General features: G+C 45.2%; 2 protein-coding genes across 7 annotated transcripts in view; one reads left to right on the forward strand and one right to left on the reverse strand.

Annotated features, from left to right (window-relative positions):
* tm2d1 (TM2 domain containing 1) overlaps positions 1-12155 on the reverse strand; it is a 115460-nt gene extending 103305 nt beyond the window's left edge. For both annotated transcript variants that reach the window (XM_072574246.1, XM_072574245.1), the window contains exons 1-4: positions 11997-12155; positions 11465-11685; positions 7935-8005; positions 6025-6133 (exon numbers count right to left, since the gene is read on the reverse strand). In XM_072574246.1, the coding sequence (XP_072430347.1) occupies positions 6025-6133; positions 7935-8005; positions 11465-11583 (299 nt within the window). In that variant the 5' untranslated portion in view covers positions 11584-11685; positions 11997-12155. The remainder of the gene's footprint in view (positions 1-6024; positions 6134-7934; positions 8006-11464; positions 11686-11996) is intronic.
* The window catches only part of patj (PATJ crumbs cell polarity complex component), a 390366-nt gene continuing 382576 nt past the window's right edge, over positions 12057-19846 (forward strand). For 4 of the 5 annotated variants that reach the window (XM_072574240.1, XM_072574242.1, XM_072574243.1 and 1 more), the window contains exon 1: positions 15697-15983. The gene's annotated coding sequence lies outside the window, so the exon portion shown is untranslated. Of the gene's footprint in view, positions 12146-15696; positions 15984-19846 lie in introns of those variants that run through there. The other variant, XM_072574241.1, reaches the window with a different exon arrangement.

Below are 19846 nucleotides of genomic sequence, written 5' to 3' on the forward strand. Positions count from 1 at the left end.
GTGTTGGACACAAGGGTCTGTTTCTGTGCTGTACATCTCTAATGATTCTAAATGCTGTAACCCATAGGACAATGAACCAAAAGTTGAAATGATTCAACCTGTATGACCATGATGGACCAAACAGCCTCTATCCATGCAATAAATTTCCATGATTCTTGAGAGCATGAATTCAAAGAAATGCCTGATTGGACACTTTTTTTGGGGGGGGGGGTTGGAGGGTTCACAGGCCCAAGGGGGGGCTGAGAAATAAATCGGAGGGGGGGTCTGGGGGGAGGGTAGTATCTGTACGTGCAATGGGTAGATGAAGGTCGGGGGGGGGGGGGGGGGGGGGTTGGGTTGATAGTGATAGGTCGGAGCGGAAGGTGAAGCGGATAAGTGGGAAGGAAGACGGACAGCTAGGACTGTCAAGTGGGTGGATTGGAGAGTTGGATTTGGGATAAGGTTGGGGAAGGGAAGCTCAGGAAAATGCTGAAATTAACATTGATTGTGTGTGGTTGGAGGGTCCCAAGGTAGAAACCAAAAGGGTAGCCATGGGCACACTCATGGGCCCCAGCTATGCTTGCCTCTTTGCTGGGTAAGTGCAACAGTCCATCTTCCACAGCTACACCGACACCACTTCGCTAAATTGATGACCGTATCACCTCATGCTCCGATGGGGAGGTTGAACAATTCATCAACTTCATGAACACCTTCCATCCTCATTTCAAGTTAACCTGGACCATCTCGGACACCTCCCTCCCCTTCCTGGACCTCTCCATTTCCATTTCCGGCGACTGACTCAACATGGACATCTACTTCGAACCCACCTCCTCCCATCCTACCTCCTGTAGGAACAATATCCCTTACTCCCAATTCCTCAGCCCCCACCACATTTGCTCCCTGGAGCACCAATTACACTCCACAACATCCCAGATGCCCTCCTACTTCAACGACTGCACATCTCCTCCACTTCCCGCACCTCCACCCTTGTACCCCATCCCTTCAATTGCAACAAGGACAGAACTACCCCCCCCCCGGGTTCTCATCGTCCATCCCACCAACCTCTGGATACAACGCATCATCCTCTGCCATTTCTGCTACTTACAGATAGACCCCACCGCCAAAGACATATTCCCCTCCCCTCCCCACCCCTATTAGCATTCTGCCGAGACTAGTCTATCCGCAACTTCCTCGTTAGGACCATGCCCTCCTCCAATCGGAGCACCTTCACTTGCCACTGCAAGAGAAGCAAAACTTGCGCTCACACCTCCCCCTCACCTCCATCCAAGGCCCCCAGGGATCCTTCCACATCCGGCAAAGATTTTCCTGCACCTCCAAACACCTCATCTACTGTGTCCATTGTTCTCGATGTGGTCTCCTCTACATTAGGGAGACCGAGTGCCAACTTGCAGAATGTTTCAGATAACATCTCTCACCATCACCCCCCACCTTCATCTACCTATCTCATTCGCAGCTACCTTCCCCCCAGCCTCATTTATCTCTCAGCCCCCCTTGGGGGCCCCCTCACGTTCCTGATGAAGAGCTTATGCTCGAAACGTTGACTCTCCTGCTCTTCAGATGCTGCTGACTGGCTGTGCTTTTCCAAGACCACACTTTTTGAGACTGATAACTGAATTCATGAGTATAACTGTCTGAACTTCAAATATATGCCTGCAGACACTGAGTCAGAATCGAGGATGCAGAAGTGTGATAATGAGCATTAGGTGGTGTGATACTCATGGCCTGCAAAGTTTATTTCAGCCAAGAAACCATATCACTGAAATAACACTATAACATCTACACATCATCCCAATGATTTCATAGTTTACATTTTAAGTACAGTCAAATGTGACAGTCAGTACACTCAGCAAAATACAACAAACAGCTTTTGGGGCTTTACAATGGTCATAAGTGCCCCGGATTTCAAAAAATCAGAAGAAATGAAGATAAAACTCTTGTTGAATACTTATAAACAAGTCATTTTAAATATGTCAAGCTGACCAATCCAATTATTTCTATGATAGTTCACAACTCTACTCTCAGAAGTTGAACGTATCAGCACAAATTCGACATTTAGATTCTGTCTACCTTTATTCTTACATAAATGATCATATGAGCAGGGCTCAAGAATCATAATTGCAAGTGTGTGACTTCTGGTTTTATATAAACAATTGCAGATCATAGATATTTCGTTACCTTAATTTTATGATAAAACAAATCAAAATTGTTCCCTTTCAATGCACTGAAATGAATAATTACAATATTACTGGAGAATACCTTGGTAAAGATTAATGGTTAAAACTAGCTATGAACTCACAGGTTAGGGCACAATTAATTAATTTTATGGTACAGGGTTTTGCTTATGGTAGGAAATACTACCAACAAAGTAATTTCAACACAGGAGGCTAGTAGGTCCATCAAGATCATGTTGGTACTCTGTGGAACAATCGTGTCTTTGAAATGGCCAACCATGTTCACTTCCATTACCTCTGACCGCACAGATGGGCTCTTTCAGCCTGGTATAAGGTACAGCCCCCACCAAAAAGGAAGAACTAACATCCCCCAACTAAAATCATGAACCCCAGCAAAAGCCCTGACCTAATGTTCTTGGTAACTCCATCTTGCCAACATCATTCCCAACCATTGCTTAGAAGCATAGAATCCCTACAACATGGAAACAGACCATTCGCTCACTGAGTCCACACCAAGCCTCCAAAAAGCACCCCACCTACATCCACCCCCCCTGCCCCATCACTGTAGCTCTTCATTTCCTCTGGCTAATCCACCTAGCCTGCACTTTCCTGGACACTACGGGCAATTTAGCATGGCCCATCCACCTAACTTACACATCTTTGGACTATGGGAGTAAAACGAACCAACTGGAGGAAAGCTATTCAGACACGGGGAGAATATGCAAACAGGAGATTGGCACAATGGGCCAAATAACCACCTCCTGGATCATAACAATTCTGTGATTCCAAAAGGCTATGGTCCTTCCTTGTGGCTTAAAGTTGTAGCAAATGCGAACACTGCTGTGAAATTGAAGTTTTCCTTAAATATGCTCTAAATGTTTGCAGGAATATCGACACAACCACATTCCATCTAAAAAGATGAAGAAAGCACGAGAGAACATAAGCTGGTGGTCTTCTAACTCACCCAAATACATACACAAAACTTGGTTGATCATACACCTTCCCTCCAGATCCTGTCAGCAGTTCAAAATTTCTCTATCATATTCCAATAAGTACCTTTAATTATTTCACAGTCATCTTAAGAAAATCTAGATCTTTTGACTAAGAAATTAACGATTGAAAGGTTAATTTTTCCATGATTGAAGCATTTCCATTTTGACAAGTCAGGAAATAAGTTGTTCATACATTTGTGGGACTTAATTGTCTCTTTTTTTCAAAAATATTCACTTTTGGCAATGTGGCATTTTGGCTGGCCAGCGTTTATTGCCCATCTCTTGTTGCCCTTGAATAGGTGGTGATGAGCCGCCTTCTTGAAATGTTGCCGCTCGTGTGCTGTAGACCCACAATGGCATTAGGGAGTGAATTCCAAGATTTTGAGCTAGTGACAGCAAAGGGTGATATTTCCAAGTTAGGATGGTGAGTGGCTTGGAGGGGAACTTGCAGATATTGGTGTTCCCATATATCTGCTGCTCTTGTGCTTCTAGATGGAAGTGGTTGCAGGTTTGAAAGACATGATCTAATGACCTTTGGTGAATTCATCATTCTCTGATAGGCTCTTCAAAGATCCTGAGCCTCGATCTCAATAGAGAGATCTACATAGCAAGACAACTTATCTGCTCAGAGTATAACAAGCCTTTTCAGTATGTTCTATTGGTTTTAGCTCCATTCCTGATCTTTACTTTCTCCTCTTTTACCACATATAACATCACTCCAGTTAAATCTCCATCGTGATGTCCATTCCAGCATCTCTAGTTTTGCACATATATCAGGATATTTTCAATACAAGGCCTCATGCTTCCCAATATTGTGCAAACATGCATCTGTGAAAGTGTTGAGAATTCCCTACTAACAAGATTTGGGAATTCTGATGGCTTCTTTTTACCTTTCTGCACAGAATTTTCTGCAGCACAAAACTGGACAGAATTTAGAGAAACTAATTTCATTGGTGAGCTACTTCTTCTACTCCACACAAGGAGCCATTTTAGGTCAGTGGAAGAAAGGGAGGCAGTGGATTCATTTTAAAGGGTTCTGAAGAAGGGTCACTCGACCTGAAACATTAACTCAAAGTTCTCTTCACATATGCTGCCAGACCTGCTGAGCTTTTCCAACAATTTCTGTTTTTGAGCCATTTTAAAGTCGCTTTCTATACAGGACTTTGTAACCCCATTGTCATTCTTAGTTGTTCTGCAATAATATAGTACCATGACTTTCTCCTGTATTATTCAACATTCTCACATCTACTTCTATTTGCGGGTATACCACCTTTCAAAAATTGAGTTTAAAATCTTTCCAACCAGACAAGTGAATCCCTCCATAAAGACACTGGTTCCAATTCTGTTCAGATGCAACTTTTCTCTTCTAAAAGAGGTTGCTCTCTGCATCTGAATGAAGCCCAATGTCTCTGGAATCTGAAAAGCTCCCTCCTTCTCGATGCTTTGTGCCAGGCTTCGATCTTTCTTACCTGCGTATTCCTACTCTTCCAGGTAGATAACATTGTAAGCAATCTGGAGATTGCTACCTTTGAGATCTCCTTTATAAACTGCTTTCCGAGAGTTTCAGAGACAAAAGGTGAGAAAAATTGGGTGAAAAATAGAAATTTAGGTCAGTGGAAATAGTTGCGCTTACATGAAACATTTGCAGGGAAAGAAAAGGAATACATTCTACTTCATTTCGCGCAACTTATGCTGAGTAGCTAATTACTGTAGTCAGCTTGGCTGCTGTAAACAACATTATTTTACTATTCAAGTTGATATCAATCAATTGTAAACAATATAGCTAAGATTTAAAAATGTTACTTTTAGCAGAACAAATTCCAATCATAAATAATACACACTAAAGTCAGAGCGTTAATAGCTGTTCCAGGAAGTAGTCTCGCAAATAGCATGTGAAGCAGTATGATACTGGAATTCTGATTTGCCGATTGATAACACAGTAATGATAAGGGAGAGAAATTGTCAACAGTTTTATTACTTTGTATGATGCCTAGTGGCTGCAACATTTTATTACCTTTTAAGAAAACTTATCATTGCAGCTCTTCCATAGGCAAGTTCATTGCTGGCTTGGTCAGTCACTCTAGATTTACTCTAAACCTATGTTTAGATATTTCTTATTTAAATGTCATTTCTCAGTCTCATAGCAATGACAGTTAAAAAAATTAAACACCTTAATACATTCTACAGAAGATATCAGAAACAGCAAATTGCTGATTAAAAATAGAATGTGCATCATAAACAACAGGGTGCTCAATGAATATTATAGGTTAGAACTTAGATTATTATCTTGCCTTCTTGTAAAAGGCACAGCCATGAGTCTGGCAAGACTAGGAGAAATAACAACATTTTACTGTTACAAAAGCATTAAATATGGTGAATGGGATAAAATTAATAGTTTAGGGCAAATTAGTAATCTCAATCAGGCTAGTTTATCTGTTCCTTTGGTGATGCAAATAAATAATCAAGTACGCAATCTAAGAATCACAGGGAATTTTAGAGTGTCAAAACCACCTTTCCTATTTTAACAAATGAATTGTTCACTCTGAATAGCACAGTTATTGAAATCTTGCTGTGAACAAATTGGCCACCAAGTTTACCTAAGCAGTCTAATTTTAGAAATCCTAGTACAGAGAAGGGCCATTTGATATCTAAATTTTCTTTTTGTCCTCGTTTAAATCACATTTACTACCATAAAGTTTAACATGTCTGTTTCAAAACAACCATCTGGCTGACTTCAAAAATATCTATAGACTCTGCTTCAATTCAGCCTGTGCTACATTATCATAAATGCAATGTTTAAAACTAGTGTTCAGAACAAAAGATTTTTAGCCTGAACCAATACAATGGTCTGAAATACTTACACATTACGGCAAGAAAAGGGCTTATAGAAGCCTACTTCTTTTCCACTGAAGGTGTTCACGAAGCCACTATAGTTTTTGCAGGTAATATTAGGAGCTGGCATACAAGGAACTAAAAATACAATTAAAAGAAAATGTTATCTAAATTATGTCATGTTTTACTTCATATTCATTAACAGAACCTGCATGTTCATGTGCATAATGTAGTTTTTCGACATTTATTACTATGCACACATTAAAGTCTATGAAAATGAATGCATTTAAATATTAAAATAAAAGTTAAATATTTGAAAATTCAATACCTAATTGTCAAAAAGTGATCAACAATGCAGCTTCATTAGATTCATGTTGTAACATCCTAGCATAAACCTATTTCCATACGTATCAAGGGCTATGGGGAGAAAGCAAGTGGTATTACAGTGAGAGGATCAGTCATGATCATGTTGAATGAGAGCAATGGACTCATGATCAAAATGGCTTACTCTTGCTTCTATTTTCTATGTTTCATTTCTTCCAACTTTGAACACAGGAAAAATATTTCTCAGTCAATTAATTCTGTGCTGACCATCTTTAACTGAAATAGCTATACCTTGCAAAAGAAAAGTGACAATTGAAGAAACTTAATGAACAATTTGGGGGAAAAAATATGCCATTTGTCCACTGACAACATTAAATTATTGAGGTGACACCTTGCATCAATATTATCTCAACACTGGGAACATTTCTTGACCGAAACGGTTTCAGTGAGGGGGTTTTTGGCACAGGATTCAATGAGAGAATTCTAGAATTGAGGCAACGGAAACATCTTTACAAATGGACTTGAAAGGTCAAAGCTTGGCTTCTAGAGTAGGGGTGGAGGCAGAAACTGACATTCAAAATTATTGGAGAGATGGATACTGGAAGTAATTGAAAAAAATGCAAACGATTTCTTCGCGTGGCAGGGTACATATTTTCATAAACAACTGACCCAACTTTCATTTCATGTTACTACCAAGAACAGTACATAAAATGTTGTGCTGCTGTGAGATTAAAAGATTTGTAACAGTGCAATGTGTGTAAGAGTACGATATGAAATGATGTTGGGTCTTTCATCTGTGTTTGGGAATCTATGGAAGCAACTAAGTCACGATAAATCTTCAGACAGAGTAAGGATATGGGAGAGACCCATATCCTCAAGGGGTTTACCCAACTGCAAGAGATTCAGAAAAGTAAATAGTATGCAAGAAATACCATACTTTTACTGAGTTTGACAGAAAGACCATTACTGCCATTAAGAATATTTGGTGGGAACACGCTTCAAGACATTTTCACAGGTCATTGTAAAATTTGAGTCTACATAGTTTTGGATGTGGGACTAATAAATGCTATACCATAGATACATAGTTGTTTTACATTAAAAACAAGGTTACTGTTGTCTGTGATGAAACATCAAAACATCAAGAATAGGAGTAGGGTGATCTGATCATCCGCAACTTCAACCTTACTCATTTTTCCATCAGTATAACCTCAACATCCAAATCACTAATGTCTCAATAATAAATTAAGTCAATCAAACATCTGATATCGACACAGAAACACTGCTACTGCTCAGTTGGCAGCTCTGCCAGCGTTGAGGAAGAGAAACATAGAGATGCTTCAGGTTGATAACCATTGCTCGATCTGTTTTGAGTATTTCCACCATTTTCTGTTTTTATTTACAGGTTTCCATAATCTGAGATACTTTCTTTTCAGTTTATCAACTTTTATTGTACATATCTACTTCAATGGGAAAGGGTTCATACATCAGAAAGTAGACAACAATTCTCAATGCTCTTCCTTAGAAAGTCAATAATAAAACTAACAATCTTAAAACAAGTAATTTTCCCTTTTCTACAGAAGCAAGACATTAAAAATAATAAGAAAATACCATGTACCAAAAGCTGTTTCATTTGTGCAATTTTCTGGCTCTTGTGTTACGTCGTTTATCTTAGGACTATCGCAAATGTATGTATGAAAACAAATATTAAGGAAATGTTTCAAAAATCATATATTTTGCGTTGATTGATCGTGGTTGTGGGTATGTTCGCCGAGCTGCCAAATTGATTTGCAATATTTCGTCCCGTCTCGGTGTTTAGGAGCCTCCTGTGAAGCGCTGTTGTACTGTCTCTTCTGGAATGTGTTTTGTTCTGTTTGTTTTAGTTCCGGGTGCCGTTTCTGGTTGTTCGTTGTCGTGGCTGGTCTATTGAGTCTAGGTCAATGTGCTTGTTGATGGAGTCCGTGGCTGACTGCCATGCCATTAGAAATTCTCTGGCTGTCCGACAATCGTTGGGTTGCCCCAGTCGAATTTGTGGTCCTTGTCATCTCTGTGTATGTCTACTAGGGACAGCTGGATGTGGCGTTTTGTGGATAGTTTTCTACCTGTTTGCCTTACATTATGTTTTGTGCAGCTTTTGCATGGAGTCCTGAAACTTACATTAGCCTCTTTTGTAGCCTCTTTTGTCCTGGTGAGTTGTTGTCTGAGTGTGGCTGTCAACTGATCAACTGTCATGAATCCCAGTGGTCAGAGAATTCTGGCTGTCACTTCTGAGATTTTTTTCATGTAAGGCAGCATGGCCAGTGAGTTAGGTTGTGGCATGTCCTCATCGCGTGGTTTGTCTGTTAGGCATCTGCAGATGAAGTTGCGGGGATATCCGTTCGTGGGGAGTACGAACATCATTTAGAGATGTACTTCTTCTTCCCTTCATAGGTTGGGAGTGCTGCAGTGTGTTGCAGCCCTTTTGAACAGGGTCTGAATGCAACTTCTCATGTGTGTTTGGGTGGTTCCGGTTGCAGTTCAGGACCTGGTCAGTGTGTGTGGGTTTCCTGTACACTTTTGTGGTGCATTCACCGTTCTGTGGTCTTTGTACCATCACATTCAGAAATGGGAGTAGATTGTTGGTTTCCTCCTCTTTTGTAAATCTGAACTTCAACAAAAGCTAAAACATCTTACCAGCAGATCCAAACACTCCATACAATCATCAAAGAATTTCTCTGCAACATTAAGAACATAAACATAGACATTGACTCATTTGATGTAACTTCACCATTTACTTCAACTGACAAGACTCTATCCAGAGAGACAATAGCCAACCTCCTGGACAAGCAGAACAGATAACATGATGGAGCCTGTCAACAAGGACCGCATGCTCAAACTACTAGTCCTGTGCTTGACAACACACTGCACATTCAACAACCAAACATATGAACAGATCAATGGTTCAGCAAAGATTTACAAGGATGTTGCCAGGTTTGGAGGATATGAGCTATAGGAAGAGGTTGAATAAGCTCAGACTGTTTTCCCCCGGAGCATTGGAGGCTGAGGGGTGACCTTACAGAGGTTTCTAAAATCATGAGAGGCATGGATAGGGTAAATAGACAAAGTCTTTTCCCTGGGGTGGGGGAGGCCAGAATGAGAGGGCATAGGTTTAGGGTGAGAGGGGAAAGATATAAAAGAGACCTAAGGGGCAACTTTTTCACACAGAAGGTGTTACCTGTATGGAATGAGCTGCCAGAGGAAGTAGTGGAGGCTGATAAAAGGCATGTGGATGTGTATATGAATAGCAAGGGTTTGGAGGGATATGGGCTGGGTGCTGGAAGGTGGGACGAGATTGGGTTGGATGTCTAGTCGACATGGACAGGTTGGACCGAAGTGTCTGATTCTGTGCTGTACATCACTATGACTCTATGACCTTTGGGTTCACCCATCTCTGGGCTCATAGCAGAAGCAGTGATGCAAACATTGGAACATAGAGACCTACCACAAGTCCAACCCAAACTCTCGATCAGATATGTCGACGATGCTTTTGTTATCATTAAGAGAACAGGAGTCGAGCACACACTGGATTCTCAACACCATACTTACAGGGATCATTTACGAAAGAAGAGGAACCCCACAATCAACTCCCATTCCTGGACATGATGGTACAAAGAACACAGAATGGTGAATGCACCACACAAGTGTACAGGAAAGCCACACAAACTCAAAAGCTGCTGCTTTAGGACCCAGTTCAAAAGGGTTACAACAAACTGCAGCACTGCTGACCTCTGAAGCGAAGAATAACACCTTTACAGAGTCTACAGAGTATTCACCACAAACACATGTCCCTGCAACTTCATCTGCAGATGCCTAGCAGACAAACAACGCGATGAGTACAAGCCACGACCTAACTCACTAGCCACGCTACCTTACATTAAAAAATCTCAGAACTGACAGCCAGACTTCTCCAACCACTGGGATTCCTGACAGCCCATAAACCCACAGCCATGCTCAGACACCAACTCACCAGGACAAAAGACGCTATACCCATCATGTGCAACACTAACATAATTTATAAGATTCCATGCAAGGCTGCATAAAACGCTGTATAAGGCAAACAGGTAGACAACTAGCAATCCGCATCCACGAACACCAACTCGTCACAAAACGCCATGACCAGCTGTCCCGAGTAGCCATACACACAGATGACAAGGACCACAAATTCGACTAGGACAACACAACAATCACAGGACAAGCTAAATTTAGGATAGCCAGATAATTTCGGGAGGCATGGCACTTAGCCACAGAATCCATCAGCAAGCACATTGACCTGGACCCAATATACCGGCCACTACAATGAACAACAAGAGCGAGCAACTGGAAGCAGCATATACGGAACCAAATAAATTGCAAAAGAGACAGTAGATCAGTGCTTCACAGGAGACTCCAAAGCACTGAAGATGTCACCTAGACAGGGGATGAAACATTTGCAAATCAATTTCTCAGTTCGAACATACCCACAACCATGACAATCGGCACCCAAGCTACTAAATTTTTACACACAACTTGACCGGTTTATCTATATTTATTGCTCAATATTAATATTAAAAGTCAATAATTATCAAAAAAATTAAGATCATATATTTCCAGTAAAGTTTTATGAAAAAGTTGCGTTATTATGACAAGTGTATCCACAATGCTAATGGTGTAAGCCAAACTAGTCACATAGCAATTGTATTGCAAATAACTGCCAGTAGAAATTATGTTAAATTTTACTCTCTCCCAACACTTGTCGGTAATGTATAGTTGACAATAAAAGATATTGTTATCTATATACATTAACTATTATAGATAAACGCATACAGAATCAGGATTACTGCACTCTGATCACGTAGACAACGTATGAGTTCTATTAGAACGGTTCATACTCTTTTTGTTGCTTTAGTGACAATTTAACACAATTGTAAATTGCTTTGGTAAATGCATGAAACTCACTACTAATGGCCCTGCAGCGTTGACCCTGAATCCTCACTCCTAATGCGATCGTTTTAAAAGTGACACCAGCCCTAAACCGTCCGCCATTAGGGAAGAAAAGGCACAGATGCTCAAATATTTTTGGCTGTTTTAACCGACCAATTTATCGAACGACGAATGACACGAAGTAAAGGATATTGCCCGAGTCGCAGTTCGTCGCATTTATCAACGTCAACCAGAGCAGCGTTTATAAAACAAAGGCAAAAGAACAGGACACAGAGCCATAACTGCCACCGCTCCCTGGGCAGCGCCATCTTGGAATCTGATCACGTGTCACTGTTGCTGGGTCAAACGGGAAGGGAGTCGGACACAACACTGACTGAGAAAATGCACCAAGTCATACTCTGAAACATAAGCTGCAAAATAAACCCGACACTGTTACAATTTGCATTCAAATATAGTTTGAAATACATAGGACTGAAACCAACAGAATTCTATCAAGTATCATAGATATACAAATACAAGGCAGTGCTGTACTGTTCTATGGTCTCCCAGACCTCCTGCTCCAGTACAGTACACACATGCAAACATAACACTGGCAGCCAAAACTAAACAATCAGCCTTCATAGTTACGGGGAATTGGAGAGGTATTGGGGCTGAGGGGAGTTTGGGGTAGGGGGTAGGAGGAGACGACAGCCAGTCAGTTCTGGCTGGGCAGTATACAGACCTGGATGTAAAGCAATCCGGAGGGGGAGGGCGGTTCAGTTCGAAGTGTGATGGGTTCTCCTCGGCTACGTTTGAGTCCCAGGGGGATTGCAGTCATTTCCAGGCTGAGGCTGACAGGGGAAGAGTTCCAGAGAGAGTACACTTTCCGAGGTGGAGTATCTTTAAAGTGCAAGTGCAGTTCAGTTATTGACAGTGTGTGGGTGCAGTAGCCAGAGGGACGTTCTGTCTGTTTTCTCGGGGGGGGGGGGGGGGAGAGTCATCGGGGGGGAGAGTCATCGGGGGGGGGGGGGGGGAGAGTCATCGGGGGGGGGGGGGGAGAGTCATTGGGGGGGGGGGGGAGAGTCATCGGGGGGGGGGGAGAGTCATCGGGGGGGGGTGGGGAGAGTCATCGGGGGGGGGGGGGGGAGAGTCATCGGGGGGGGAGAGAGAGTCATCGGGGGGGAGAGAGAGAGTCATCGGGGGGGGGGGGGGAGAGAGTCATCGGGGGGGGGGGGAGAGAGAGTCATCGGGGGGGGGGGGAGAGGGAGTCATCGGGGGGGGGGGAGAGAGAGTCATCGGGGGGGGGGAGAGGGAGTCATCGGGGGGGAGAGAGAGTCATCGGGGGGGGGGAGAGTGAGTCATCGGGGGGGAGAGAGAGTCATCGGGGGGGGGGAGAGAGAGTCGGGGGGGGGGAGAGAGAGTCGGGGGGGGGGAGAGAGAGTCATCGGGGGGGGGGGGGGGGAGAGAGAGTCATCGGGGGGGGGGGAGAGAGAGTCATCGGGGGGGGGGAGAGGGAGTCATCGGGGGGGGGGAGAGAGAGTCATCGGGGGGGGGGAGAGAGAGTCATCGGGGGGGAGAGAGAGTCATCGGGGGGGGGGGAGAGTGAGTCATCGCGGGGGGGAGAGAGAGTCATCGGGGGGGGGGGAGAGAGAGTCGGGGGGGGGGAGAGAGAGTCGGGGGGGGGGAGAGAGAGTCATCGGGGGGGGGGAGAGAGAGTCATCGGGGGGGAGAGAGAGTCATCGGGGGGGGGAGAGAGAGTCATCGGGGGGGGGGAGAGAGAGTCATGGGGGGGGAGAGAGTCATCGGGGGGGGGGGGAGAGAGAGTCATCGGGGGGGGGGAGAGAGAGTCATCGGGGGGGGGAGAGAGAGTCATCGGGGGGGGAAGAGAGTCATCGGGGGGGGGGGAGAGAGAGTCATCGGGGGGGGGGAGAGAGTCATCGGGGGGGGGAAGAGAGTCATCGGGGGGGGGAAGAGAGTCATCGGGGGGAGGAAGAGAGTCATGGGGGGGGAGGAAGAGAGTCATGGGGGGGGAAGAGAGTCATCGGGGGGGTGGTGTCATCGGGGGGGGGGGGTGTCATGGGGGGGGCTGTCATCGTGGGGGGGGTGTCATCGGGGGGCGGGGAAAGTCATCCGGAGGAAGGGGGTGGTGCAGGGGTTACTTGGATACCCGGTAGGTAGAGGTGGATACCTGGGGAGCTGTCCTGGGATAGGGGTGGGGTGGAGTGGAGTGGATATCCGGGAAGCTGTCCCGGGGTGGGGGCCCAGGGTGGGATGGATACCCGGGAGTTGACTGGCGTAGAGTGCATAGCGGGAGCTGACCCAGGGAGCGGTGAATAGCCGGGGAGCTGTCCCGGGATGGGGTGGGGTGGATAACTGGGGAGCTGTCCCGGAGTGGAGTGGGGTGGATACCCGGGGAGCTGTGCTGGGGTGGGGTGGGGTGGGGTGGATACCCGGGGAGCTGTCCCGGGGTGGGGTGGGGTGGGGTGGGGTGGATACCCGGGGAGCTGTCCCGGGGTGGGGTGGATACCCAGGGAGCTGGGGTGGGGTGAGGTGAGGTGAGGTGAGGTGAGGTGGGATGGATACCCGGGGAGCTGTCCCGGGATGGGGTGGATGACCAGGGAGCTGTCCCGGGGTAGGGGCGGATGACCGGGGAGCTGTCCCGGGGTAGGGGCGGATGACCGGGGAGCTGTCCCGGGGTAGGGGCGGATGACCAGGGAGCTGTCCCAGGGTAGGGTCGGATGACCGGGGAGCTGTCCCAGACGGGATGGATACCTGGGTTGGGTCGTGTCATCGTGGGGGTGGGGCAGATACCTGGGGAACTGTCCCGGGGTGGAGTGGAGTGTGGTGGGGTGAATACCCAGTGAGCTGTCATCCGGGATGGGGTGGATGCCAAGGGAGCTGTCCCGAGATGGGGTGGATGCCTAGGGAGCTTTTATGATGTGGGGAGAAAACCCAGGGAGCTCCCTCGTGTTGGGGTGAGGTAGGGTGAAGTGAGGTGGGGGTTACCCAGGGAGTTGTCTTGGGGTTCGGTGGGGTGTGGTGGGGGATACCCTGGGAGCTGTCTCGGGGTCCGGTGGGGTGTGGTGGGGGATCCCCTGGGAGCTGTCTCGGGGTGAGGTGCGGGATACCCAGGGAGCTGTCTCGGGGTGGGGATACCCGGGGAGCCCTCTTGGGGTGGGGGTGGGGTGGGGTGGGATGGGAAATACCCAGGGAGCTGTCTCGGTGTGGGGTGGGGTGGGGTGCGGTGTGGTGGGGGTTACCCAGGGTGCCCTCTTGGGGTGGGGTGTATACCCAGGGGAACTGTCCCGGGGAGGGGTGGATACCCGGGGCGGGGGGACTGTCCCGGGGAGGGGTGGATACCCGGGGAGGGGGGGACTGTCCCAGGGAGGGGTGGATACCCGGGGAGGGGGGGACTGTCCCAGGGAGGGGTGGATACCCGGGGAGGGGGGGACTGTCCCAGGGAGGGGTGGATACCCGGGGAGGGGGGGACTGTCCCAGGGAGGGGTGGATACCCGGGGAGGGGGGGACTGTCCCAGGGAGCGGTGGATACCCGGGGGGGGAACTGTCCCGGGGAGGAGTGGATACCCGGGGGGGGAACTGTCCCGGGGAGGGGTGGATACCCGAGGGGGACTGTCCCGGGGAGGGGTGGATACCCGGGGGAAACTGTCCCGGGGAGGGGTGGATACCCGGGGGAACTGTCCCGGGGAGGGGTGGTTACCCGGGGGAAACTGTCCCAGGGAGGGGTGGATACCCGGGGGAACTGTCCCGGGGAAGGGTGGATTCCAGGGGAGCTGTCCCGGGGTGTGGTGCGGTGAGGTGAGGAGAGGAGGGGGATACCCGGGGAGCTGTCTCGGGGTGGGGTGAGGAGGGGAATATTCAGGGAGCTATCTTGGGGTGGAGTGGGGGAATACCTGGCGAGTTGTCCCGATGTGGAGGGATGTATTCCTGGGGTCCAGGTGTATTTCCGGGGGCGATGAGGGTGGGTGGTGTATTCTTGGGGGTGTGTGTGTGTCTATTCTGGGATGGGGTGGGCAGTGTGGTTTGGGGGCGTGTATTCCTCGTGAGGGGTATTCGATAAGGTTTGGGGGGGTGTATTTCCAGGGGAGGGGGCAATGAGGGTTGGGGGGTGTAATTCAGGGGAGGGGGGGGTGGTGGGGAAATTAGGGTGGGTGTGTATTCCTGGGGTGGGGGGGATAGTGTACTCCTGGCGGCAGAGGGGTGGGTGAGTGGGGTGGCGTATTCCTGGGGGGAGTGGAGGTGTATTCCCCGGGTAGGGGGGCAGTGAGGTGGGGGCGATGTATTCCCGGGGGCGGGGGGGGGGGGGGGGGGGGTGAAGGTTGGGGGTGTGTGTATTCCCGGGTGAGAGTTGGGGTGTAGTGGTGTATTCCCAAGTAGGGGTATTCCCGGTTGGGGGCCTGTATTCCCGGGGGGGCGGTGTTCCTGTCTCAGGTGAGTGTTCTGGTTGTTATGTCATTTCCGCTCGGGCAGGTGAGGCCGGAGAGTTGAGCCGGGGCCGGGCTCTGGGGAGAGGGCTCAGGGCCAAGGTCAGGGGGAACACAAGGAAAGTCTCGGAGCGGCGGCTGTATCCAGCTGAGCTGCCGCGGGGTAACGGCAGCGAGGTTTCTCGGAGGCGGGTCGGTGAAACCAGTTGAAATTGCCAAGTGTAAATAGAGTCGGGCCTGGAGCTGGAGCTGCCACTTGAGGAATTCCCCTGGATCCAAACTTTAGTGTGAGCAAACTTTCTATCCGATCAGGAGCTGACGTTCTTGCGAAAGATTTTATCCATATTTCAACGCACTTGATTCATCTTGGTGATTGTCAGATAAATATGTTTGATTAATGTTGAAGTTGCCCAGTTAATAAATTTTCATTTCCCTTCTGTATTGGGCCGATCACGCGCTGAAAACCAGTTGTTACTATGAGTTGTAAAACAAGTCCCAAATTCATCAGGAATTTAGATCTTCAGTGCTCTCTTTACTATTGCTGTCATAGTGATGACCCATGTAAAATTTTATTATTTGTTAGAAACTATTTATATAATACGTGTAGTTTTTAAATGTTAAGGATAGTTTGTAGACGTTTATAGTCGCTGATTTCTCCATTACAAGTGATAAGGCTCTCTCAGTCTTCATATCAAGCTATTGAAACCTAATTTTGTTATATAAAAAACATGAAATAAAATGGAAGTTACCACAGTAGTGGCTGAAGTCATTTGAAAATACTGTTTTGATTTATTGTTGTCGCATGAATCTGAGTACAGTGAAAGCTGGACAGTACAAGCAGATCCTGGAGTGTTTAAACAGAGCGAGGCACACAAGGTTTCTTTCCATATACTTTCTCCATACTAGGTTAGAGCTGAAAATGTGTTGCTGGAAAAGCGCAGCAGGTCAAGCAGCATCCAATGAGCAGGAGAATCGACGTTTCCTGAAGAAGGGCTCATGCCCGAAACATCGATTCTCCTGCTCCTTGGATGCTGCTTGACCTGCTGCACTTTTCCAGCAACATATTTTCAGCTCTGATCTCCAGCATCTGCAGTCCTCACTTTCTCCAAACTAGGTTACACCTATACAGGAGGTGGACAAAAGCAGATTAATATTGATTTGAAATTAGAAAGGTCCTTTCTGCAGTCTAGTAACAGCAGGGATGAAGCTGTTCTTGAACCTGTTGGTACACATGTTTAGGCATTTGTGTCTTCTGCCTGATGGAAGAGGTTGGAAGAGAGTAGAACGGGGGTGGTAGGTATCTTTGATGGCTGTCTTTCTGTAGCAACCAAAAGTGTAGTTGGATTCCATGGATGGGAGGTTGGTTTACATGATGGTCTGGACAGTTTCCATAACTTTTAAGTAATTTCTTACGGATCTGGGCAGAGCAGTTGTCATACAAAGTCATGATGCACCCAGATAGAATACTTCCTGTGGTGCATCTGCAGACGTTGGTGAGGGTCCATATGGCATGCTGAATTTCCTTAGCCTCCTGAGGAAGAATACCGTCACAGTGATTTAAAGGATTGATTGATGGCAGAAATAAGACACAGACTTACAGCCTGTAGCTCTTCTCAGATGTCAAATACGGCAATAAGATTGCAAACCATATTGTTTAATTGCAGGCATTTGTTAGAGAAAGGGATAATGCCATCAGCTAGGGAATGTATATGTGGGTTTTGATCATTCTATTATTTCATCAGGGGAAATTTTTGCTCATTCAGTTCTTAAATGATGGACAAGCATTGTAACAATTTATAGACACTGGAAAAATTGCAAGAAGTGATAGTAAGATAGGATTGGTTATCATTAGTTTATTGTCTGTTGTCAAGTGGCAATACTTTGCTCCAAAGTGGAGGGAGACCAATGTATATCCTTCTGTAATATCAGAATAAACAAAGCAGGAATTAGAAATTTAACCAATGCAGGTTAATGACTGGTTACATAATAATGCAGTCGGATGAATCGAGTGCCATCCAACTAGACAGTGATTGAGAATATTGTATAAGACAGTTAGTACTGGAAAGAGTTAATTGACATCATAAGATTAAACCCTGCCAATCGTAATATAAGGGATCTTCCTGAGAGTAGCTTGCCAATGTCTAATCAGTGTCTGTGTACCAGATGTTTCAAAAGCAGTAACTTGCACTGAATGTCTTGCAAGAAACCATATGTACCTGAGATGTAATATAATTTAATAATAACAAACGTTATTATAAATTATTACTGTCCTTGAAGCTTGAGCCTACTATATGGTTCATGGGGCATCTTTCCCCTCCTATTATCAGTAGCTTAGATTAATGCCAATAGAAGGATTTGTGGTAGTGTACTTACCAAAGGCATTGCAGATAGTTTAGAATATTGTATTATAAGATGTTGACAATGATGAAGATTTTGCCAAATGTAATATGGTGGCAGCAATAGGCACTGCCTGAAGAAATCTTCAGTTTTATGAAAGCCACAGTCTTTTAAGAAAAATAAAGAAGAAAAGATTCCAGTCAGAAAACTGAATGTGATTTTAGATATTCAGTTCAAAAACACACAGAATCTGCCAGTGTCCATGAGGGGAGCAGCAGCACCAATAGCAGTATTAAGCCTGCTTGTAAAATCTTAAAATATCTATAAACATTGAAAAATATTGGAAGAAACTTGAATAGAGTCTTACCAGAGCTACAAGGGAAAATATCTGAATCATAAACTTGGATACAGCAGTTGATGTAGGATACCTGATGTGAATTAAGTCCTTTAGTGAATGCGTGAAAATGCATTGGTGATTTAGGATGGAACCAAAGAAAATTGTGCAAAAAAAAGTGGCAGTATTTGCATTTAAGGATAAATTGTAGGATACAGTGGCAAAAGAATGCTTTACTTGCTGTATTTAACAAATTAAAATTGCTAGAATACTTTAAATTTGGGAAAAGCTAGAAAAATAGCATTTGGAGAAAAGGACACACATTAAGAATTAACGTTCAGGGATGTTGGTGACACTGGCTGGCCAGCAATTGTGTTTCATTCCCTACTTGCTCTTGAGAAGGTGATGCTGAGCTGCCTTCTTGAATCATTGCAGTTCATTTGCTATAGGTAGGCCTAAAATTATTATTTGACGAATGAGAATGATAAAATCAAATACCATTTATTAAAAACAATAATTTGAAGAGAGAAACAGATTTTAATTGCTCAACTGGAAATATTTATTTCAGACATATTTTCATGCCACACCATTTTTATGAATTGACAAGAAGGAGAAATAGTTAAACGGGCATGAAAACCAGACAAGAGGAGGATAACAGTGTAAATTTACAGACTTTCTGCCATTTTTGAATGAAATAAGAAGTCCATTATTTGTTCGTATTGAAGCATTTCAATAATCTTTTAAATGCTTGACAAAAATTCAGCAGAAATAGGATAATTCTCAAAAGTGTGAGGCTTTCAATTTTAACCAAACTTAAGCTGGAAATAAAAAATAGGATGGATGATAGAAATAATGAATTCTTCATTCAAATAGCAAAGCTTTTTAATGACAGGGCTTTGTGAACAATTCATTTTAATTCTTTGATAATTAGAAAACAATTACAAACACTTAAGCTTGCTGATTCAATATTTAACAGAAACAAATGATTGTACAATTTGAAAAACTGAACAGTAAATCAGCTGCATCTACAAAATGAATCTAAAATTTCTGCGACAGCTTTCAGGTGAATCATTTAAATTACAGAAACAAAGCTAGTTAAATGTAAGAGAAAGATAACAGATTTCCAAGTCGTTTTAAAAACGCAAGTCATTGAGACAGGGTATTCAACTGAGTGAGACAGAAAAGAGTTCATGTGATATAGAATTTCATTGTAATAACCGAAGAAGTCAAGAAAAGAAGTGAACGTATTTGTAGGTCCAGTCGCAGATCATCTTTTAAAACATCTGAATGTAAGAGAAGACACTGATACCTTTGATGCATTGGTTAGGCCACTGTTGGAATATTGCATGCAATTCTGGTCTCCTTCCTAACTTGAAAGAGTTCAGAAAAGATTTACTAGGATGTTGCCAGGGTTGGAGGATTTGAGCTATAGGGAGAGGTTAAATAGGCTAGGGCTGTTTTCCCTGGAACTTCAGAGGC

The sequence above is a fragment of the Chiloscyllium punctatum genome, chromosome 7, assembly GCF_047496795.1.
Source record: "Chiloscyllium punctatum isolate Juve2018m chromosome 7, sChiPun1.3, whole genome shotgun sequence".
Taxonomy (NCBI): domain Eukaryota; kingdom Metazoa; phylum Chordata; class Chondrichthyes; order Orectolobiformes; family Hemiscylliidae; genus Chiloscyllium; species Chiloscyllium punctatum.